Genomic DNA, 23,222 nt, shown 5'->3' with positions numbered 1-23,222 from the left:
CAGCGCCTCCGGGGGCACCCCAGCCCTCCCCGCCGCTTCCCCTCAAAGTTCCCAGCGGACCCCCCCGCAGCGGGTCCCGCTCCCCGCCGCGCCCGGCGCTCCCCCGGCGGACGGGGCGGCGCGGCGGCGCCTCCCCCGGCCCTGCCCAGCCCTGCCCGGCCCGGCGGAGGCGGTGGGCGGTGGGCGGCTCCTGTGGCCGTGGCATAAACCGGCGGCCCCTCCCGCTGCCGCCGCTGTCCCCGCTGGACGGCGGGGAGGAGAGCGGCGCTGCCCTGGGATCGGGGCGGAGGCTGCGGCTGCTCTCCGGCAGAGGGGCTGCGCCTGGCGGCGGCGGGCCGGGAGCTGCGGGACGCGGGCGCGCCGCCTCCGGCTGCCGCGGCCTCCCTGGCAAGGCGGCAGCGGCGGGAGGCTCCGCCGGGCATCCCCATTGTCTGCCCGCGGGCGGAGGGCTGCGCTGCCCGCACGCCGCCCACCCTCGCCTTTGTGTGCTCCGGCCGGCGGCGGGGCGGCGCGGCGCCCGCCGTGATGCGCGCTGCGGGGCGGCGCGGGGTTCGCGCCGCTCGGTGAGAGGCGGGGAGGGACCCAGCCTGTGCCCCGGAGCCTTTTCGCTCGCAGCAGCCGGAGGGGGGGACTATGGACTGAGCGCATCGCTGTACCATGGAGTCGGGCATCCGCTTGAGCACGCTCTGCCTTCTCCTCTGCCTGGGGCCAGGTAGGCGGATGCCGGACCCGCCGGGAGAGCGCCCGGGAGCGGGGCCGGCGGAGCTTCGCAGCGGCGATGCTCTGGCCCCGGGGCAGCCGCAGGTGCGGAGAGCGGCGGAGGGGCTGGAGGGGGCTCGGGAAGTTGCGGTGTCGGCGGGTGGATGACGGCACTTTCTGGTCAGTTTCAGGCTTTGGCGTGGACCCCTCGCTGCAGATCGACGTGCTGTCCGAGCTACAGCTGGGAGGCTCCACGGAGGGCGTGCGCCAGGTGCCGGGGCTGCACAACGGGAGCAAAGCCTTCCTCTTCGCAGGTACGGCCGCCCCGGCCCCGCCACTCCGGCCGTGGCTGTCGGGCCCCGGCGCCGCGCACGGGGCGCGTCCCCCCAAGTCCCCCCACCGCCGGAGGTTTTCTCGCTTGGAGACCTCGGGATTCCGTACCTTCCCTTCCTGCTCGCTTTTCTTCCGCTCTTCTTTACCGTTCCCCTCCCATTATTTCATAAATTTTTTTTTCTCTCACCCCATTTTTTTTTTTTCTTTGACTGGTAGACGCTTAATTAAAGTACAGCAGGAACGGGGATGGCAGATGGCATGTTTGTGAGTCGTGGGGTGCGGTGATGAATAATAGCACCACCCACTCTACTGCTTTACTTGGGAAACGCTAAACATATCCCAGTTCCAGCTAAGGAAAACCTCACTGAAAGTTTTATGTGAGTCGAGCAAAATGTTGCAATGAAGTGCCCCGGAGGAGGGAGGCAGATGGCTGGAAATAAGAACACCCTTTTTTTTGCCAAAGGAAAGTGGCCCTTTAGAGCTTCTGTGACGTACCCCTCCTGAGAAACAATGAATGAGTTTTGTCTCTTTTGGTGCTTGTGATTGTTTCTTTGTTAATAGTGGGAACAGAAATAAAACAGTAGTCTTCTCTCTTCCAAAAATACATTTACGAGTTTTATTAAAGATTATTAAAAATCATTAAACTTTCTTTTATTGTAATTCATAAAAGGCCATAAAATAACTCTCAATATCTTGTTGAATATATTGGCATTGGTAACATTCCATGTACTTGCTCATTGTCAGTGTGTTTTTGAATTACACTTTAATGACATACTGATATGTTAAATGAAGCTGGAATCAAAAATATTTTTAGGAAAAAAAAAACCCCAAGTCTATCTTAATTAAAAATAAAGCCTAAAACTGGCCTTTAGAAGCAAGTGTCTTCTCTGAAAGATGATTAAATGCTCCTTATAATCTATGACTAAGCAAGAAGAAGGAATGTGGCTCAACATCTGATGAAAAACAAGCAAATCTCCACCTCAGCTTGCACTTTCAAGATAGGGTAACTTCACTGTTGGTGTCTTGTGTCATGCCAGGAGTTTAGCTTGGATCTGAAGAGATTTCTGGTGCAACAGGCAAGAGGCTGTGTTTCACATACAGAAGAGTTATGATCCAAGGGAGATAAGATCTGGAAAGAGAATTTCTTTTTCGTGTTTGCGTTAATGAGATAATTTATCAGGATGCTAATAGTTGCCAAAGGCTTTTTTTTTTTTTTTTTTTTTTTTTTAAGGTGACCTCTCTAGTGGTGTTCTTCCCTGGAGCTGCCAGCATGTGTCACTATGGACATGAATGTGGAGACACATGGGCATATGCTTAAGAAACACTGGCACATGCTGGCTTTTAACATCTGTGACGGGCTTGTGGCTGCAGAGCAGAGACCTCTGTGAAGGGGGTGACTGCTTAGCATGGCAGTGCATTTGTGTGCCGGTGGGATTGGTGTTGTGTCCTAAAATAGGTGTAATTTTTAAGGCATGGTTCTGAGTTGAAGGCCCATTGTGCATAGTGGATTGGGGTGAGGGAGTGGGGGGAAGTTAAAACTCACTTGTTTTCAGTGGTAGCAGGATTTGAGGTTAGGAAGAATAAGACTTGCTGGTATATTTTCCCAGTGTCAGGACAAAAAATTACTGGGTTTCTAAAGAATTACTTTTTTTTCAAGTTTTTCCCTCGTTCTTTGCAATTACAAGTCTACATAGTTCCCCAATGAGTTAGCAGTTTATTTGTAACAAAAGAAGACAGGAGTTTTAAATTTTCCCAGCAGCCTTTTTATTTTGTTGAGGACAATTGGAGGAATAACAAGGATGAAAACACTTGTGTCTAAATGGTGTTTGAAGTCACTCAATGTCCCTTAGGAAGTCTTTAATGCCCTGCAGGACTGGAGATAATTTTCCCTGCTACTGCATAAGATGACTACTGATTTTCTTATAGTAAATGGGGTCCTTACTGAGCAGAGAGATTTTCATTTTTGAACTTGCATTTAGAAATAGAGAAATTTCCTTCCTTGATCAGACCACTGGGTCCACTGAGTCATTTTTGTTCTGCTCTCAGAACTCACACTTCGGGAACATTGCTGCAATGTGTGCTTCTTAATGTATGTATTTGCAGTGTGTGAATTTCAAATACGTGTGTGTGTTGCCTTGAAATTTGGTTTGTCTGTGTGGGTTTTTCCTTATTCCAGCTGAAGCCTTAGTCCTAGGCAGAAAAGATTTTGTGAGAATGACGCAAATTACTTTAAATGATCTGTGAACTTACTCTGGAAGCTCCAACTTTCTTTGCCTCTTGGTTTCTTCAGATGGCAAATCTTTTCTTGTATCATATACATATTTACAACACTTTAGTATGTTGCCTTTTTGATAGACCACATTCTCAACTGATGTAAAGCCTTACTTTACATAAGCTTAAACCATTCAGAAGTCCTAAATGCTGTTCTCTATTTTAGAAGGAAATTATGAATGTGGCATGTTGAACTGCCAACAGGTAATAGACAATTAAAGATGTATGATGGGAAAATTATATCTATAGTTAAAGCAGAATAGTCTCTTCAGTTTCTAGGCAAAAAGTCAGTTTTGACTGCTTAATTAGATGTAGCATCAATTTTCAATATAGGGATTTAGCATCTGATTGGCTGTTCTGGCAAATTCTCCCTTGTGTAAGTGACTTTTCAAAGGTACTTGTATTTCTAGGTCATATAAGACAGTAAGCAGTTACTCTTTAAAGGTAATTTTAGTCTGGCACTATTCAGTCAAGATAATTTAGATTATACTCATACAGTCTTGTCATGCCACGATTTAGAAATAATGTTAGCCATTTGAAATCTGCTGTTACTTGGACTTCTTTTTTTTTTTTGTGTGTGTGTGTACTTGATTTCAGCAGATTTAGGTGCTGGATTCTAAAGCTTTTTAGGTGTCTGGTGCTCCATGGTTGTCATGAATGGTAGCAACAGAATGCCACTGTAATCTGTGTATAGTTAGCTGCAGGGACTTCTTTTTCTGTAAATGTGATTTGCAAAGTAATTGTAAAATGTTCCAGTGTAGCTTGTGGGAAGATACAATTATGAATAGAAAACAGGAGGAATTCTTCAAAAATGTTGGTGTTGCTGTATGTGAACATCTGCCAGCACTTTCTAGCCAACAGCAGATATTATTATGTCAAAATATATTGAGAGGAAAATTATTCCTCTGCTGGTCAGAGCAGCAGAACAGAAGTCAGAATATCTATGTCACTAATGTCTCTCTCTTGGCAACTGTTTACGTAAGTCAGTGAAATTTTCAACACCTTTGTTCCTCCCTTTGCAAAACAGGGATGACACTTGGATAAAGCCCAGACCAGATGGGGGGACTGAAGTGTAATTAATGTAATTAAAAAGAACTTTTGGAGAAATACTCATTGTCATTCTTACAGTTCTTTTTTTGTCAGGATACTGCATTAATGTGATTTGAGGAGATAGGTGAAGATGAAAGTCCAGTGTAGCTATTTCCCTATGCAAATATGGAAATTGTATTGCTTCAAGAGGACTTGTTGCATATGTAACTGCAGGGGAGTTTGAAGAAGAGGACAAAACCACAGCAACAGAGGCCGAAGGATGAGGAGGGTTTTGGATGACTGACTCAAGTCTGTGCTAGGAGATAGGACATGAAGCTCATGCAAGGTCCCAGTGAAGCCAGATATTTCAACTGGCAGTAGGAAATGGTGTTCTGAAGTGTGACAATCTAAAGAAGGCTGCAAGAGTAACTTGGTCTCTGGCATTTCACTAGGCAATAACATTTCATCACCCTCTCTTTAAATGCTGTATTATATGTATTTTATAGATAGAGTATTTCAATAGTCTTTCTGGGTCTCTCTTGTTGAGAACAGATACTGTTCATCAGACTGTCTTTGTCCAAAGAGAGTGTGTGTGTGTGTGTGTGTGTGTGAAGTAGTGGAGACACCTTCCAACTGCCTCCAGCATCAGTGGAGAGGGGTGGAAGGTACTCTGTAAATCAAGGGATGAGAGGCAGCCAGGTGATGTGTAAGGACAGTATATGCCCATCAAAGGGTGTATATTCCCTTCAAAGGGAAGGTTAAAAGGTGGATAGAAGAGTGCAGTCAGATGGTTACAAACACAAAAACGTGCATTTAAGGAAAAGATAGAAAGGACATGTCGGTCATGAAAATGTGAGAGCTTATGTATCTGAATGTAGACTTTGGAATTTATTCAGAGGAGGGACGGTTTTAGAGGCAAAATGTGGTGTATTCTGGTGGGGATCAAGATGTGCTATGAAACACCAGAAAATAATTTAATCTGTCAGTGGGATGAATGAAAGGACTCTGCAGTACTGTTGTTTGAATTGGTGCTGGTGGGCACAAAATGCTGGCAGAAAAAAAAAACCCCACCCCTAAAAGAGGCTTCTTGGTAGAAGTGATGTGTTGTCTGTTATTGTATGACTGGATCATTAGTGTGTTATTTTAAAATACTAGTAAGAAAATATTGCTCTATTTTGTATCCCTTTGGAAAGTTCACTCTGTTTTGTCTCATGATGTCATCTTTGGACACTTACTAAATAAGGAAGCTAAAAAAGACTACTTAAAAAAGACTACTCTACTTAAAAGCAGAGATGAGTAAACTTTTTGTCACAGAAACAGGATTTACATTGCCTATGCACTTCACAACACGCACTGCTTTTTCCTTGCCACCTGTCATTGAAACTGTGGGCAGATGCTTTCTCCAGGTTCCAGCTGAGCCTGCTGAAAATATTACTGTTCCCAGCTGCTCATCACTGCCCAGAAGCAAGAGGTTACTGTCCCCACTACTCTTCCAAAGCAAGAGATTATACGAGTGTTCCCATGTCTGCTGATGGCAAAATCAGCCAGCTTCAGGAGCGAACCTGGCTGACTGCAGTGACATGGATTACAGTCCCGTAAAATCCCCTTTCTCCAGCTGTATCCATCTCCCAGAGGAGTGGTAACAGACAGCTGGGAATGAGGATGTTAATGTTGCCAACTGTCTTAGCTCGCTGCAGAGTGAATACTTATCTGCAGCTTTTTTTTTGTCTTGCATGCAAACTGTTTTCACTCAGAAGCACTGAATCCTCAAAATGTGGGACCTTCATCATAGAGATCATCTATAGATAATAGAAGTTTTAATCAAAGTTCAATTTCAGTAGGCACTGGCATGTTTTTTGATGTTAGAAATGGGTAACGTAAGCAATTGCTGTATGACAATGTGGTAGCCAGAAAGGTTTTGGTGTATCTGGAATTACAGCATAAGCTTTCCCTTTGCTGCCTTTCACTTCTGGAACTTTCTAAAGTCGCCTCTGCACCTGTGCAAACAGTAACCATTGTGGTAGGGCACTGCCAGGAGTGTGATTAATGCTGCTGGGGAGCCAGGCTGGGTGCTGAAGGAGAGCAGGAGAGCTCTGAAAAGCTGGGCTGCTTTTGCTGCTCTGGCTGCTCCTCTGAGACATACCCTTGCTCCAGAAGAACTCAACCTCTTCTGGGAAGGAGGAGTAGTTGTAGCAAGAGAAAGTGTTTGTGAGGTGTCTGCTGCTTGAAGACTCAGCCCAAAAAAAGGAGATAGCATGTGAGGATCCTGCATCAATTTTCCATCCTAAACTATGAATTTTAATGCATGGAGAACTATGATGTGCCTACCCCTACTGAATATTCATGAATATGCCCAGAACTGGAAATTGTGTTGCTTGCTAACTGGTTGTGCTGATTTATCTGTAAAATAAAGGGGAAAAAGTTATGGAAGAAAGACTTCAATATTTTGAGCTTCTGGTTGATGCTTGTAATCGTACAGTAGAGGGTAGGGCTGAGAAATGGAGAGTGAATGGGAACCTAAAGTACAGCAGATACAGAAACTGAGAGAGGAAAAGCTTGTAATCCCTGAATGTAGTCATTAGTGCAGAGTTGACACAAATAATTTTAAGGAATGACATAAAACTTGGCCTGTGGCATTTGGGGATTGCAACTGTCTTATGCTGAAAGTTTCTAATAAATTTTGTTGTTGAGAGTGTGTATTAGACGTTACTATCACAGAAGTAAAAATGTTGAGCAACAAAGTTGTTTTAAGTTCAGCTCTAAAAATTGTCATTATTAATTCCAAGGAAAGGTATTTTACACAAAGTGTTATTTTGTTGTCCTTTATTTTCTTTGGTTGTTTTGTTTTCTTTTGATTTTCTGCAGTGGGCTTTTTCTGGGGAGGGCAAGGTAATAAACTCAGAGATTAAATATTCCATTTAAAGCCTTTAGAGTTGCTTTTTTTGTTGTCTGTTGCTTGTGGGGCTTTTTTTTTTTTTTTTTTGTTGGTGTTGTTTTGTTGGGGTTTTGTTTGATTGTTTGTTTTTGGTTTTTTCCCCCCAGTTTTTTTTTCCTACTCTCATCTCTTTCCATGTGTCTTGATATGGGCTCTTGTCACCTTTCAGTCTGTTAAATTCCAGCATGACTTTGGTGGCTTTGCCTGGGCTTGGTAGGATAGCTAACATCTCCAGTCTCTGACACTTCAGCCTTTGGAGTGAATTAATACCTGCATTTATTTATCAGCAGGGTGTGATTCAATTTAAAGCAATGTTGTGTTTTACTGTGTTCTTGTGGACTTGAGCCTGTGCTTTTGACAGCAAAGTTGTATCTGATACCTGCAATAAATTGAAGTCCCTCGGGGTCTGTTTTCTACTGGGACAATGATGAATCTCTAAATTTTTTTTTTAATGAGCGTCTGGTTGTTCAGGTTAATGCAAATAACCATGTATTGTTTATACATTCAGGATTGCCCCAAACGATTCATACTGACTTGTGGCAGACAGAATTACATTTGCTTCTTTGTGCCTTTACAATGAGGCCTCTTCTAGAATATTGCAAGTACAAAATCCTTGTCGGGGCTTGTATTATCTCAGGGCTCTACCTGGCATTTTTGTTGGAAGTTTGAAGATGAGTGTGATGTACAGCTCTAAGGCACGTATGAAAGGAGAATACATTACAAGGGTGTCTGTGTGGGGATGTGGGGCAGAGCCCTGGTTGGTGCTGTGAGAAGGGACCTGATGGTTGGAGTAGTGGGGCCAAAGAGCCTCTCTCCATGTTGCTATCCCTGTCAAGAGCAGGCAGGTGCAGATGGCTGCTCACCTGGCAGCCTCTCCTGGCAGTGTGGCAGGGGGCAGTGGTGTGGGCTGAAGTTAAAGGATGTGATGTTGACAGCAGGACAGCTTCTGTCCTGTGTGCCACAGAGAACGCCGCACATGCAGCGCATGTGCCCTGAGAGGGAGGACAGTGACCCTTCTAGGTAGCTGTCAAGTGCATCTTTCCATATTGCTGGGGGAGGAATGCATTAGCAAGAGGAAGTGATGGGGGAAAATGAGATCTTGCTACTTTTATGTAATTACTTTTGCTGTGGCATAGTTCTGTAGTCACAAAGTGTGCCTGAGACTTGCTAGGTTAATTTTTTTTTTTATGGTTCCTTCCCCCACTGCAGCATGGCTCATTCTCCTGTGAGATGCCACAAAGGACAGAAGCATTTCCTACACATCCCTTTTAGATGAATCACAATGTGTGTTTTCCCTCCACTTTTTGCTTATAAGATGTGGGAAATACATTTTCTACTCTCCCCTCCTCCCCAGCTTATGTTATTCTAGTCTGTGTCCTCCAGGGTATACAGGTGCTACCTTGGAAAAATAGCTCCAGGTATGGTTAACTTCACTGCTTCCACTGAGTCTTAAGGGATGTACAGCACTGAGTTCATAAGTTATTTAAAACCATTGGTAAGGGCTGGAAATTTTATATAGCTGTCATGGAAAACTGTAATTCTTTGTGGTGACTCTTCCCTATATTTTGTCCCATTTGCTTTTGTGCCAAGGTGCAGATCCATGGAGCAGCTGTATTCTCCTACCTGTACTACTAAGGTACAGCTAAATAAGGGGTGAAAAAGGATTTTTTCACTGTTGGATTCTTTTTTTCTGTCCATCTGTTTTTACCTAAACTCCTCTATTTTGTCTCAATGTTTAAGACATGCTGGTTTTTTCCATCTTGGCACTGTCCAAATCATTTCCTCTCAGGAAAGTCTGAGGAGAAATATAAGAAAGGGTTACTTTAGTTTTTAATTTTTTTTTTTTGCCTGGACATGTTTTCCACAATAAATACCTACTATGAATCTACGAATGCTTAGATATTTGATAGAAAAAAAAATTTCTGTAGCCATTTTCATAGAAGAATTTCACAGCAAAAAATTCGTATTATTTGTTAATGTTTTATTTTATTTTTTATTTTTTTGTTCATGCTTTGTTTTTGGGGGTGTGTGTGATGCTGATGACTTCAGAGAGACACACAAGCTTAGAACTAACTGACTTTTAACTTGAGTCATCTCATGAGCAGCTGCTTGCAGTTCTGGGCTCTTGCAAGGTGCTAAAGCAATGGGCATGGTCTAGAAGACCAGTAGACTGAAAGAGACTTCCAAAGACACAATGTTCAAAAGGCTTTTAGCAGATTAACATATTTGCTGCAGCACCAAAATTGCTATGATAGACTGTAATGTTTCCAAGGGAGCCATTACAATCAATATTGCTAGCGATCCATAACTGAGAACTCTTTTAGTGGAATTTGAGTGGCTATTTCCTTCTCTGAAAACACGGAGTATAATAATGAAAAGACCTCCAATTGTAGAGTTAGAGCAATGTTTATACTCTGTTAGAGCAATGTTTATACAATTTCCCCAGCATAAATGCTTATTTAAGTATAATTAGATGGTAGTAACATCCATAGTGTTTATCCTAAAAGCAAAGATGACATGCACCAGCCTTGGCTCCGTCTGGATACCCATCAGTCTCTAGATACAGCTGTGTAATGATCCAGAAGGGTTCCAAAGGATCTCTTCTAGTTTTGAGGTCAATAATCTGTGTTTTAATAGCTCCCTAAGCATGCATTTGCATATTGTGCCCCAGCTGTTCTAAAGGCACTCTAAAGATTTTCTGTAACATTAATATGCCTCGAACTTGAAATAGTCCCTAGATTTGCTCAGCTTTCATTCAAGGAAGAGGGTTGACTTGAGGAAAACCTTGTGTACCCTGTTCAGTGTTGCTCTTATTAATAATCCCTGCATGCACCATTAGCATAAGGAAAGCATGTGGGAGTAGGAGATCTGGGAGGTTGAATTTTTTTAAAAAATTGTGTCTGGGTTATTGCATTCACTCTGGGTTTCTGCATTTCAGAAAAATATCAATGAATTGCAGGGACTGAAGAGAAAAACAGCAAACCTGATTATACAGTAACAAAAGGTCTGGCTTAGTAAGAAAGCTTTTGAAAGAACTTGAGCATGTACAGCTTGTCCAAGAAATGACAAAAGTGTTGTACGATAAGTGTCTAGTATTAGAAGATTCTTAGTGGTTTAAAATGAAGGAACTATTTAGTATTCAAAGAGCTAGAGGTAAGAGTAATGTAATGATACTACAAATGGAGAGGATTTAAGATAAAAGAAGACTTTCACAGTGAACTAGTTTAGATTGTGGAATAGCTGCTGAAAAGAAGTGGCTCCATACTTTTGATTTTTTTAGAAGATAGCCTGAAATAAAATATCTAGGAAACATTAGCTACGCTGTAGTCATTGTACATAGTTGTTCAGGTAATAGGCTAAAGAATAGGTGGATGATCCTTTAAGTCTTTCTGTACTCTGGAAAGTGGGAGTGCTGGTGAAATTGATCAGGAGATGGAGAGTTTTTCAAAGACACAAAGTAGCATCAAACACTTGGTGCACAATTATCAAACCAGCGGCTTTGTATTCTCCTGAAACTTGTTCTATGGTGCACTTACATATGTATTTTGATGATGCTGGGCTAAAATAAGCCTACAAGAGCAAATTAGAGCCTGGAAACATTTTATAATTTTAACTCATCCAAGTTGATACATTGAGCATGAGTTTAAGCCTGCAGCTGATTCATCAGGGCTATTGGGCACAATCACAGAAGCATGGACTCATTTAATACCTGACTTAAATAAGAATTTCTGGAGAATCTGAACTCTGGTCTTTCCCAGCTTTCTTGAAATCTCTGGTAAAGGTTGGCTTGAGCTTTCCATGTACTTTCTACCTGTCTGCCCTGCTTACAGCTGAGTTGTGTATATGGTATTCCTTGGTATCTCTCCTCTTTGATGTTCCCAGTTCAAAATCTTCTTTTCTTTCATTTTTCTGGCATCAAAACAGATATTCTGAGTAGAGTAGAGAGTAGAGATTTTTCCAAGTATGCCAGTATGGTTGGAAGCATTGGTGTCCTACCTCTACCCTCAGGTGTGGTCTCTCTGCCATTTCCTGTGTCTGCTAGTGCTTGAATTCTATTTACTGTTCAGTTCAGCCTTCTCCCCCATCTGCTGCTGTTTGCTCAGTCTGCTGCTGGAGACCTGTGGCTAACAGCAGAGGTGTTGGATGTGTCTGTATTCAGATAAGATTTTTTCCACTGGTGGCCTCTCTCCCCCTGCCCTGCTTGCTCTATTTTTGCTGTTAGGATACAGGTTTAAGTTTTCTGGTGCTTTTTATCTCTGTCTGTGTCTGTTGTGCCATTCTCTTGTGTCAGAAGTTAATCTTTCATGCAGGCTGCATGGTTGTGGTCATCTGCAAAATTATTTCATATTAATGCTTTCTTAAGCTCACTTTGTGTTCTGTGAAAAGAAATCAGCACTTAAATTCTTAACAATAGAGTTTTCACTAGCTGAAGGCAGTTAACCCTAATGTGAGTAAAAAACCACAGAAAGCCAGGGATGAAGGAAAACTATGATGAGAGAGCCAAATCACTACCAAGAGGGAGAAACAGATTCTTCATGGAGAAAAAAGGTAAACCTTCTAGGTCATCCACAAATGATTACAGTTCTGCTAGATGATCTCAAGAGGTCCTTTCCAGCCTAAATGAATCTGTGAAACACAGGCGTGAGGAGTTAGGTCTTCAGGAACAGCATACTTGTCACAACAAAAGGAGGTTTTGAGAGAAAATGACTGAGCAGAGAGCATGAGTAAGTCTTACTGACACTTGCACAGTGAGAACCAAGTGAGGGGGAGACATAGTGTGTTGCTGAGAGGGGATTGGATTGCCTACACCGAGCATGATCCTAATTCAGAGGTGCCGTGGTGGGTGCTGATCTTATATGGTCTGTCATTGTATGATAGTTCACTCCTGGAATATGATATATTTAAGTTGTGTCATATCTTCAGAGAAAAGGGTAGGGCATGTGAGGCAGCTTGATCTACATCTAGCATAATCTGTTTGCATGACTTATTATTGCCATTAAATTTGTACTTTACTGCTTTTAATTGATTAGGCTTTGTTTACCTTTGGTAGCCTGCCTTTCATTTGGAAAAGGCTGGCAACACTATCTCCTTCTCCTCCTCCTGTCCTCCCCTTTTGCTGTGAATTGAATAACTGTTAAAATCCTGGCCATGCTATACAATGAAAATAAAATCAATCTTTTAGCAGTTCTCATGTGTCATGCCCTTATTACAGTACTGGAAGACGATGCATTGTTTTTTTTCTGCTCTTCAATGTCCCGGTGTTAACAGCATTTCTTGGTGTGATATTTTTGTTTGTTGTTAGGTCAGTTTGACACAAAGTGCTCATGTGACAGTATGCAACCAAGCATAACTAGGTGCATATGCCACAGATGGCAGCTGCAAGGAAAACAAGGCAGGCTTGATTTTCTCCACAGGTTTCAAGGTGTTCTCAAAGCGGCTTCTAGAAAGCTATTTTGTGCCTAAAGGGAGTTCATGTTTATATACACATATATATTTATAAAGCTATAGTGGCTGTAACCTTTTAAATATAGTTGGAACCTCCACTGAAATGAAGAAACAAAAGAAATCCCACTCTGTGCTACATCGTTGTCCTTGTTCAAACATAGTAGGTTTTATAGTGGTATTGGCTGTGAAAAACCTAAACAACATAATTCTAAGTAGCAGTATGTGATTCTAACTATGAGGGAGCACATACAAAGCATCTTCAAAACTTAAAAAGGGTTTAAGAATAGTGTTGGAGTGTAGGCTAGGAAAAACTGGTAATCATAAAAAGCTATTGCATCTTACAATTGATAACCTGTAACCTATAAATCACCAGAAAGCATTACAATGATAAATACATGGTGCGGAGCATACTGTGCCGCGCATATTTTAATTTCCTAAGAGTGGAATTCCAGTAACAAGAACAGAAGTCTTTTATCTTCATTATTTTGCTGTCTTGTCATAGGTCCACACTGAGTAGCCCCTTCTCTCCTGGCGATAGTATCTTGCATGATGACAGTTGCTGTGAAGGGGATAGTATTTCTAGTGTACAAGGAACAAAAGTTTTATGTATCATGTGTGCCTTTAAAAATTTCTGATAGTACTTTTGTATGTGTGGTGCTTCCCTGTGTGTTGATCTATACATTTCCAAAATTCCTTTCAGAAATATTCAGGAGAGCACGTTCTCGTTTTCTGTGGCAGTTTGATAGGAGTTGTTTTATTAACAATCCAGTGTGACAGGATCTGTATTGCTTGTTAGTAGATCAGCTGTTTCAGTGTCCTGTGCTGAGAATACAGACTTCTAATCTGGAGTCCTACATGTTCAAAGTTCTGGTTTGCCTGCAATTAGGTTTCTTATCCTGTCATTTGCAAAAGGTTTGAAAAACTGTCAGAAATACGCTATTGCAGATACAGTCACTAGAACCTGTTCTATAACTATTTATCTTTTATTTGCTTTTTTACCTGCTGAGTCCAAAAGTCATGAAATCCTTGTTCATGGACCTGACATTTTTGGAAGAGCACACCTGACTTTTTGCAGTGCAGCTGGGCTGCTTTACATTCCAGGAAATGATTCCCACTTGTAATTCTGGTGCAAATTCCCTTTTTGCTGAAGGGGCAACAGCCCAAGGAAGGATGAAAGATGTCTAAGTGTCTTAGCATTGTGCAGGTTAAGACTAAGATAGAGCCAGCCATGGTACGGAATCCATCTCAGAACGATTTGGTCCTATCTGACTTGCCTTGGTTTCTAGAAGCAGCTGGTTGGCATATAAGCTCAGAGGCTTAACCCAGCCACTAGCATAATCACCCCCAAACTTGTTTTGTATCATCTCTTGCAGAATGCTTCTAGGCAGATTTCAGTGGTAGTATTGTCAGTTCACAGGGAATACGTATTATATTATGGCTGTTGTTTTCCACAGACAGTCATGGATTTGCAAAGTCTATCCTAGTTGTCCTAATTCAAGCCTAGTTGTCCAGGTTCTCAGTGCCTTTCCCTCCTATTGCCCCACAGTGGATTTGTTCTCAGCTGTGCCAAAATGACTTTAAACATCAAAGTATGTAGCATATAGGTGAGCCAGAGTTTTGTCCAGGAGTGATATGATTACTGTTTGTGAAGGACATAAGTATGAACAGCCAATGTAATTGGGAAATATGTGTCCAGAAACAGGTTTTCTAGTCTTTAGTGTCAGTCCGTTGTGAACTGTGGGACTCTGCATATGGTTTGAGCTGGAGGAAAGCCCTTGCTGGATGACACACCAAAGCTGTAGCTGACATTGAGAACAGAGGAAGCTACAAAGCAAAGGCAGTTGGAACCTCCCCAAATGCTGCAAGAACAAACTGTGACATTTTCCCCCTTGTTTTTATTTGATTTAATGATTTGGCTTCAAGTCAGTTTTTGTTTCGATTGTTTCGTTTCAGCTGAAGAGCATTTTGCCCTCTTCCTTTTCTCCTTCTCATCTGTTGCATTTCTATCTGCATGTATCCTTGCTGAAGCATTTCTTTAGTGGAAGTAAGAAGGCAGAAACACTGCACCATAGGGGTGTCAGAACTACAAGGGCAGTTTGTGGGCTATGCCCCTAAACAGTCTGTGTGGTATCCCAAGGTCCTGATCATGCCACTTGGGAAATTAATGACTAGAGTCCTTGTTCCTGGCATTTGTGAGTGTTTGTTCTGGGGAGACCAGGTTGGATCTGATTTACAGGGGTCGCTTGGGTGCATGGAGGTCTGGATGTACCTGGTTGTATCCTGATGTACATTTTGATTGTAGTCCTAGAGTTCACCCAGGTTTGGGAAGTGGGCAGTGCTCCTGGGCCCTGTAGTGTAGGCACACCCTTTAGGAATGGCCTCATTGGGAGTCTAACAGGGTTAGTGTTTACTCTGTATCTTGTGGTCTTTTAAACTTCAGATGGCACTGCAACACCTTCCCCCAGACCCTTGCAGAGCTTCCTACAGCCTTGGAGAATCCAACTCAGGTTCACGTGGGTTTGGAAAACTACAGCTGCTTTTTTTGCTGTTCTCTTTAAAACAACTGGGAATCTTTGAGAAGGGAATAGAAAAAATTATAGGTAAAGTAGTTTGAAATGTTTTATCAGCTGATCTTATGTATCAGTTTAAATAGCAAAATAACTGGCCTTTCTACTGAAGTATTAAATGCATATCCCGCCTAGCAAGGCTTTGGTCTAATAAAGGTTGTTTTACTTCTTTATATCTTCATTTTTCATTAGAGGAATGCAACTCCTGAATTTGAATGCGCTGTGCTCCACTTAAAACCCTCCTGTACTGTCAGCCTCGTGAAGATTTTGCTATTGGATTGGCTTTGAATGCTGTCTGATTGGCTGGGTGCAGCTTAGTTTATATTTGTTATCTAAATAAAAGAACCATAAAAAGTAAGCAGTTGTCCTTTGAAGGCTGTGTGAAATCTTAGTTATGAAAATATTAACCAAAAACTTGAATATGGGAAAGTGACAGGATGTAAATATATGCTTGTGACACTCATCCCTCCCAGTGTAGGAAATTGAAACAAAATTGAGCCAATTATATTTTTCAGCCTGATTTTAGCCTTCAGCCCTCCTTCTCACAAACCACTAGAATTTAATTTGGATAGTTCAGCAGAGCTACAGTCAGATGCGGAATTGATTTATAGATGCTACTATTAGAAGCTGATTATGTGCACATGAAACAAACTGTGAAGCTCAATTAGTTAGAATGCCTCCTTCAAAGACTGTGCTGCAGGAATTTGTTTTATAATTCAGTTCATCCTGTATGTGTATGCTCTTCAAAAATTTGAGAGCACGCCCTTTGCTAGGAAAAGGTACTCATTCCATTTAAGAACTGTTTTCTTTTATTGTGGACTGGAAATGAATGGTAAGTCAATGACTTGTCCTAAGTCTTTCCACAGTGTGATGTAGTATGTTGCTGGTGCTGTGTATGGAAATTTTCCTGCTTACTGCTCATAACTTGTTTCTTCTTTGTGGCTACTTCCAGCACTATTTTTTTAAAAAAATAAATTTTTGTTGTTTTGTTTGTTTGTTTTGTTTTTTGTGAGGAGGCATGGCTGGATCAGTTAAGACTGGATCAGTTGCCTGTAATAGTTCCCCATAAGTTTTTATGAATGCAGTTGTCACCACAGGGATGATGAGAGCAGTTAAAAGGCTGGGTAAAACTGCTTCTTTCTCCACTACCCGTTTGGACTGGTGGAAGTCCTTTGGACTTGTGGAGTGAATCCTGGTGAAAGTTACTTGAACTTACTTGCTGTCTTTGTTAAAGTGCACTAATTATTATCTCATGAACATGACTGAAATGACACAGTCTGCTCTTGACACCTCCAGGAAACACTGGTGTGATGTTTGTGTTGGCTGCAGAGCTCTGATTGCAGATTGTCTCTGAGAGGGGAAAATGTGTCATAATAATGGGGGCTTTTGGGAGCACAGGTAGCTGCTAAGTTTGTCTTCTGAAGGGCTGAGCTCCTGCAGGTCTTTTAGTCAGTGGTTTTCTTCCCTGGGCTTTCAGGCTGCTTTGCAATGTTGGCTCTTAAAGGATCTGGCCTGAACAAAGAGTGAGACATGCTTTGAGTTTGGATTTTTTATTTCTTTGTCACTTTCATGTTTCTATAAGTTAAAGTTGGAATGATTACACTATGTATTTGTGGATTGTTGTGGACAAACCAAAACCATGCAATATTCTAGGAAAATAAATCCAAAATATATGTATTGTGGTTAGAGACAAATTTCCCATTCAAACTAATAATTCTCTCCTTATTTTTGCACTTGAAGTTGAAAAAAAAATATGCCTCTGGTTTTGTGTGTTAGAAATGTTTGCAGCATGAGATTTTTATGCAACTATTGAGAAACTGCAGATTATTGTCTGAGATATACCAGTTTGATTTTTCCAAGCTATTATGGAAGAAGCCCAGTTCCAGTAAAGTATTTTTGTTGGGTCTTAAACTGATTACTAGGAGACAAATATCAAGAAGAAGCCTGAAGCAATATTTATTGAGCACAGCTGGTGATCTATCAAGCACCTACTGCTAGTATTCAAAGGCAAGTGGAAGGAGGGATTTGTACTCTTGTGTTGGTGTGAAAAGAATGGCTCTGACAAATCAAGGACCTTTCAGTCATCTTGCTTTTAAGAAATCCACCTGGTGCCTGCCCTGAGCAAAGAATGTTGTACTTCATAAGAGTAGTAATAATTCAAAAGGCTCTGTAGCTTTTTTGAGCAGCAAGTATAATCTGACCTATTTGCAATACCAAAACTGGATGGCCATGTGTTTTGTCAGTGTAACACTCCAGTTAGTGTGATGGTAACCTTAGTATTTGGGCTGCCAGCATGATGCAATCAGGTCTTGCTGCTATCGTCTGTATACAAGAAGGTTATCTGAGGTCACAATGATTGATTATAGGATACCCAGATAAGGTTTTATAGAATAAAGGATGGAAAATTCTCATCCAGTGTAGTGATCAGGTAATGATTCAGGGAGTCATGAAGAGACCTCATAAATTATTCCCCTCTTGTGGGTGTTGTGGCAGCTCTGCGTTTCCCCTGCCTCTCAAACAGCAATGAGGACTGGGGTGGCTCTGGAGAGATCCATGTGATGTTGAGGGTTTGTTTCCTTGCTAGAGCACAGGCCACCTGTAGGGCAGTGTTTGAATTCCCTTAGCTCCAGTTAGAGTAAAAGGGCCTGTGGAATGGTGGGGGGGTAGTTATCAGTCTATGGGCTGGCCTTATCTGGGGGTAGGGGTGTTAAGCATATACTTTTTCATCAGTTGCTTATGATAATATCTTAGGAATTTGGTAGAAATTAACTTTTTCCTTTTTTTTTCCTTTTGTGTTCCCCTTTGTGTAAAACAAATGAAATTCAACTGAGTGTGATGTTGTTCAGGAGCTTGGTTAGGACTTCACAATTGCGCAGGTTGTTGCATTTCCTAAACAGATATTTAAATATTCCTGATCCATAAACCAAAATAAACTGTTTCTGTTAATGGAGAGCAGCATCTTCATAGGTCCAGCTTAAAGAGTAAAACTGTTTTAAGTGTAAGCTGAGAGTGATGTACTTGAGAGCTCAGCTCCAGTGCTGCTGAAAGAAGATCACCAGTTCTATTGCTGTTAGCTCTTGACTGCTGTTCCTATGTTAGTGTCCCCAAGTAGAGAAGAATGGTCAAATTGCTATGACAAGAAGCTTGTGAACTGATTTGGTTCTTCCACAGTTGAATACACATGCTAATGAATTGGTTTTGTGCATTAAAAATGTATATTAATTTTTTTTTCTGGTATAATGTATTCTGGAGATTGGGAATTATTTTTCTAGCATTTGATATCTTATTTATAATTATCTCTCTTGAGGTTTTAAGCTTGGGCCTTTTTTATTTTCTATGCATGTATGTACAAATTCAGCAGAAATATTACATCAGTCTAGGCTTTGTGTGGGTTTTGCAAAGTAAAGTCTTGTATACGTGTGTCACTACTCTTAACAAATGTTCATGAGATCCTGTGCAAGAAGCAGCAGGAAAATACCACCCAAATGGAGTATAGAGCAATTAATTAGTGATAAAATATTTTGAAATTGGGTGAATTTTTAAACTTAAGCTGAGTAAATTGTTTGGTTTTTTTTTAAATTAGTTTATTTATTTATGTATTTATGCTATTAGGCATAACATCTTTGAGGAGTCATTAGAAAGTTGCTGAGGTCACGTGTCAGGGTTTAGGCTCATTTCTAGTGATATCACTGTACTTCACTGCTAGTGAGCCTAAACTTTGGATGAGATATTAAAGGTACCATCTGGCCACCCCTGAAGAAAGTAAGGGTTGTGACCCTGGATCAAAACAAAACACCACCTCTCCCTAGAACACAATAGTTTCCTAGAAAATGTGTTCTTTTTCATTTAAATGGCTTCCATTGCATGCAAAACTAATGTTTTAAGTACTTTGATCCCTGCTTTTGCTTGTCCAATTGTGCTTCTCAGAAATAGCCTGTCATTTTGTAAGCTATTTGAATGAGAATGTAAAGTAAGATTTTCTACTGAGCGTTTTTTTCCTCTTATATTTATTTTAGATACTTCAAGAAATGTGAAGGCATCTCCAGAAACAGCTGAAATATTTTTTCAGAAGTTAAGAAATAAATGTGAATTCACAATCCTGGTGACCTTAAAACAAGCCCATTTGAATTCAGGGGTTATTCTCTCTATTCACCATTTAGATCACAGGTAAGTACTGATGCCTGTCTGCTGGCTAATGAAAGTGTTTGAATTCATGCATTAAAAAATTGAACATAAATTAGAACAAAATTCTTATGTATAAGATAATTTGTAAATATTTATAATGTTTGGATAGGTACATTGTGCAGATTTGTAAAAAGTCACAAGGGAAGGACAAGAGGGGTTTTATTTACATGTCTCGTACCACCAAGGGCATGGAAAGCCCTATTGTTCATAAGCACAAGACCAGATTCTCAGCTGGTGTAAAACTGTCATGCCATTATAGCTGCACTGATTGACAAAGCCTGGCCTTGTAAGTCCACCTCTTCATTGTTTTTAACAATGCAAGCAGTCTTAAAAAAGAAAAAAAATTCTCCAGTTATGGGTTTACATATTCCCTTGAATGGCAGAGCACTTTACTCAAAATGTTGTCAGCCTTAAAAAACTAAAGTGAATGACACATAACATTTAAGGATTATTCTTTTGATAGAATAAAGACTGCTAGAGAAATAAGATACTTTTTATGTATATGTTTAAGTAATAGCTATTAAAGATAACTGCCCTATCATTCTCTGACAGAATAAAAAGGAGTTTTCAAATGTGCACTTTCTAAACAGTCATTAGCACGAGAAACAGGTGAGCTCTGCTTTAGGTTCCTAGATATTTTTATTTTCTTGTGTACCATCCCATAATTCTTTATTGACAGTGCTACTACAAAATTAAAAAAAAAAAAAAAAGGACACGTTCAAGCACAGCAAAATGTCAGTTTCTTTTACGTGAGTGTACAAGTTTTCATTAGGAAGCATGGTGACAATTATTTTGTGCTGGAAGATGCTCCAAGTCAATTTTTATTCTGCAGAAGAGGCCCCATCTTCTGCAATTCAGCTGTTTGTAAAAAACAAACAAAAAGACCAACCAAAACACAAACCACGAAACAAGCAAGAAGGAGAACATTATGCCAAGTTTATAAAGGCAGTTTCAAACTTGTAAAGGGGTAGTTAAATGTCCCATGGATGGTATTAGATGTGCCCTTAGGCTTTTAATAAACACATTCAGGTCTCTTCTGTGGTACAGTGTATGGAAAGATGTCTGTGTGCCAGAGTAGTGTTTGTTCAGTTTAACTGTGCTGGAATGAGGGCTGACCTAGGAGTGGGTAATGCTGCAACCAGGCAAGCATCTTGTGTAGTTTCTCTTATGGTTTTAATGTTCTTTTATGATGAATGACACTAAAGACAAGAGAAAGTAGTTGTTAAAAGGAAGTATTTGGATGGCTTGTATTCAATAGCTGCTTCTTCAGTGCTGGATCTGTCTCTGACCTTGCCCACCTCTGACCAGGGACTTGGCTGTAACAGTCCTTTTAGTTCCTAACTTCTTGTGAATTCTCTGTCACAGCAGTCATGGGAAAGTTAGTTACAGCAGTTAATGGGAAGAGTAGCAATGCCAGACCTGACTGGCACTAGCTTTGCACTAGGTCCAGCCTTTTATCACACTGATGTAAAAAAAAGTTGTACTGGCATTGATCTGCTGCCTTGCAGTTCAGTTTACAGAGGTCAGTACTAGCTCTGACATTTCTGCAGTGAGGAACTGAATGAGGGTGAGGAAGGCTGAAGATGGCAGTGACTGAAGGATGGAATTAGTTATCACACAAGTACCTTTTCATGTGCTTTATTTTACAGAGCTTTCATGGCAACTGATGGTTCTAGGGTAAAACCATTTCTATGGTACAAGAAAATATAAGTGTTTAAGAAGTGGGAAAAGGTGCATTTATTAATACTTTGTGTTTTTGAAAATAAATCAGAGTAAAAACTCATCCTCTCTTTGCATGGGTCTGGGGATGTTGGTGCAGTTATGTGAATTTACATTGAGGGCATTTCCTAAATTGTAGGGTTTTTTAAAATTTATAATTTTGTTTATAAAGTTAAAATCATTTGTGTGATTCAGAGTTGACTGATTCAATCTGTGTTGTCTAGTTTTATGTAGTTGTTATTTTTGTTCCTTTTTGCTGACTCCCTTTTGAGAATCATCAAAAATGAATACTTCCACCGAGACATGGTCATGCAACTGTTTAAGGCTTTGCATCTTAAGAAGTTGGCAGGGCTGGTCTCACAAAGTTTCCCTTCTAATGTCATGTGTTGAATGCTGTCCTTGGGCTATCAGAGAGCTACAGATGTTCTCCGTGTAAGTCTCAGGCTTGGGCATTTACCAAGGCTGGGTTGTTGCTGTCATCACAAAAAGATGCTCTGAAATGATCTACTGAAAGTGTAGTAATCTTTTCATACTCACTTAAATGCTTTTTTTTTTCCTAATTGAGTATCAAAGCTGACTTCCCCTCTTACAATGATACTATATTTCTGTAGTATTTAATGCATTAAAATATTTTAAAATTAATCTTAAAGTGAAAGAATCTGAAGCAATACCTGTAACTGTCCTTTCCTAACTTGCCCGTACATTTCCACAGACACTGCTTTTTTCCCCACTGGTTAGAGCAGCCAAGAAGTTCAGGCAGTGGTGGTTTTGGGCACAGTGGGAAGGCAATAATTTCAGAAAAAATCTTGTGGTGTCAGGGAATTCAATTACACATCAGTAATTATTCAGATGAATTTCAAGCAGCTGAATGTATCTTTTATATATGGCAGATATATATGGCATATGTGTGAAAGATAGAAGTTATAAATGTCTCCTTGCCTTCAGGGCTTTACCTTGACCACAGACTGTGCCCTGCTTAAAATGTGTTGTACTTCATGGTAACAAGGTAAATATATTTAATTGTGTTAATGAAGGGATACCTAAAGTCTGAGTAGAAACACTGTTAAACACTGCTCTGTGTTTCATCTCACAGTTTAAGCTGTATTATCCTCCTCACTTCTGAATTTGTCTCACCTTCTGGATGGAGGAGTCAGCAGAGAGATGATTTTACTCTATGATGGGGTTGTAATATATGTTTGGTCTTGCTATTCCATTATATATTTTCATTTAATCATCAACAGTGGAGCTGATGATAATAAAGCTTTTTCCTACTTTTATGGTTAGATGGCTTTATGTAACTAATCTTACATTCATATCTCTTGAGATACTGCATATTAGGCCCTTAAAGGATGAAACTGCTGGGCTGTAGTTTAACGATTCTTTCCTTTGGTTGGTGCTTTTTATATCCTGCAACAGAGAACTGAAATCAATAGTATATTATGGACAGGCATTTCCTACACCTAATTTGTATCTCTACTAATTTATTCAATTTCTGCCTTCCTTAGCATTTGTTTTCACAGCAGTTGGTGTCTTGTGATTATCTGCTGTCAAATGGGCTGTACTGTACGACAGTTTCAAACCTCTTTCAGTATGTAGGAGGGACTTATCTGTGACATTTTCTCTCATACTGATTTATGCTACAAGGAGATAAGTTGCCAGAGGTGAATTCCCGATGCATGAATTTTGTTCTGTCATTTGACCATTGTATTAAAATAGAAGTGGGACTGTATGTTCCCTGCTTTTGATGTATGAGTGTCAGTATTTCTGGACTGCAGTGTGAAGTGTCCTCTCTGACACCACAAAATCTGCTGCAAAACCCTTACACTGAGAAAAGCTTTCAGTATTCACCACTTAAGCCAATATTCACTGCTTAAGTCAATAACTGCAGAGCAGATGTTAGGTAATAAGGGATTAATTTTCAAACGTTAAAGCTGTATATGGCTGTTCCCTGTACAAAAGAGATAGTAGCTTATTTCTTCTTTTTTAGAACACTCCATGATGATCTTTGGAAGAGAGGAGGTAGTGTTCTGTATTTTGTT

General features: G+C 40.8%; 1 protein-coding gene across 2 annotated transcripts in view; it reads left to right on the top strand.

The window, feature by feature from the left end:
* Window positions 1–237: 237 nt before the first annotated feature.
* The window catches only part of NELL2 (neural EGFL like 2), a 134,103-nt gene continuing 111,118 nt past the window's right edge, over window positions 238–23,222 (top strand). The window contains exons 1-3 of one of the 2 annotated variants that reach the window (XM_038153569.1): window positions 238–712; window positions 885–1,013; window positions 19,296–19,446. In XM_038153569.1, coding sequence (XP_038009497.1) covers window positions 658–712; window positions 885–1,013; window positions 19,296–19,446 — 335 coding nt within the window. In that variant the 5' untranslated portion in view covers window positions 238–657. The remainder of the gene's footprint in view (window positions 713–884; window positions 1,014–19,295; window positions 19,447–23,222) is intronic. The other variant, XM_038153570.1, reaches the window with a different exon arrangement.

Source organism: Motacilla alba, chromosome 1A, assembly GCF_015832195.1.
Source record: "Motacilla alba alba isolate MOTALB_02 chromosome 1A, Motacilla_alba_V1.0_pri, whole genome shotgun sequence".
Taxonomy (NCBI): Eukaryota; Metazoa; Chordata; class Aves; order Passeriformes; family Motacillidae; genus Motacilla; species Motacilla alba.
The sequence above is the reverse complement of the archived record's forward strand: the minus strand, read 5'-3'. Positions and strand labels throughout refer to the sequence as shown.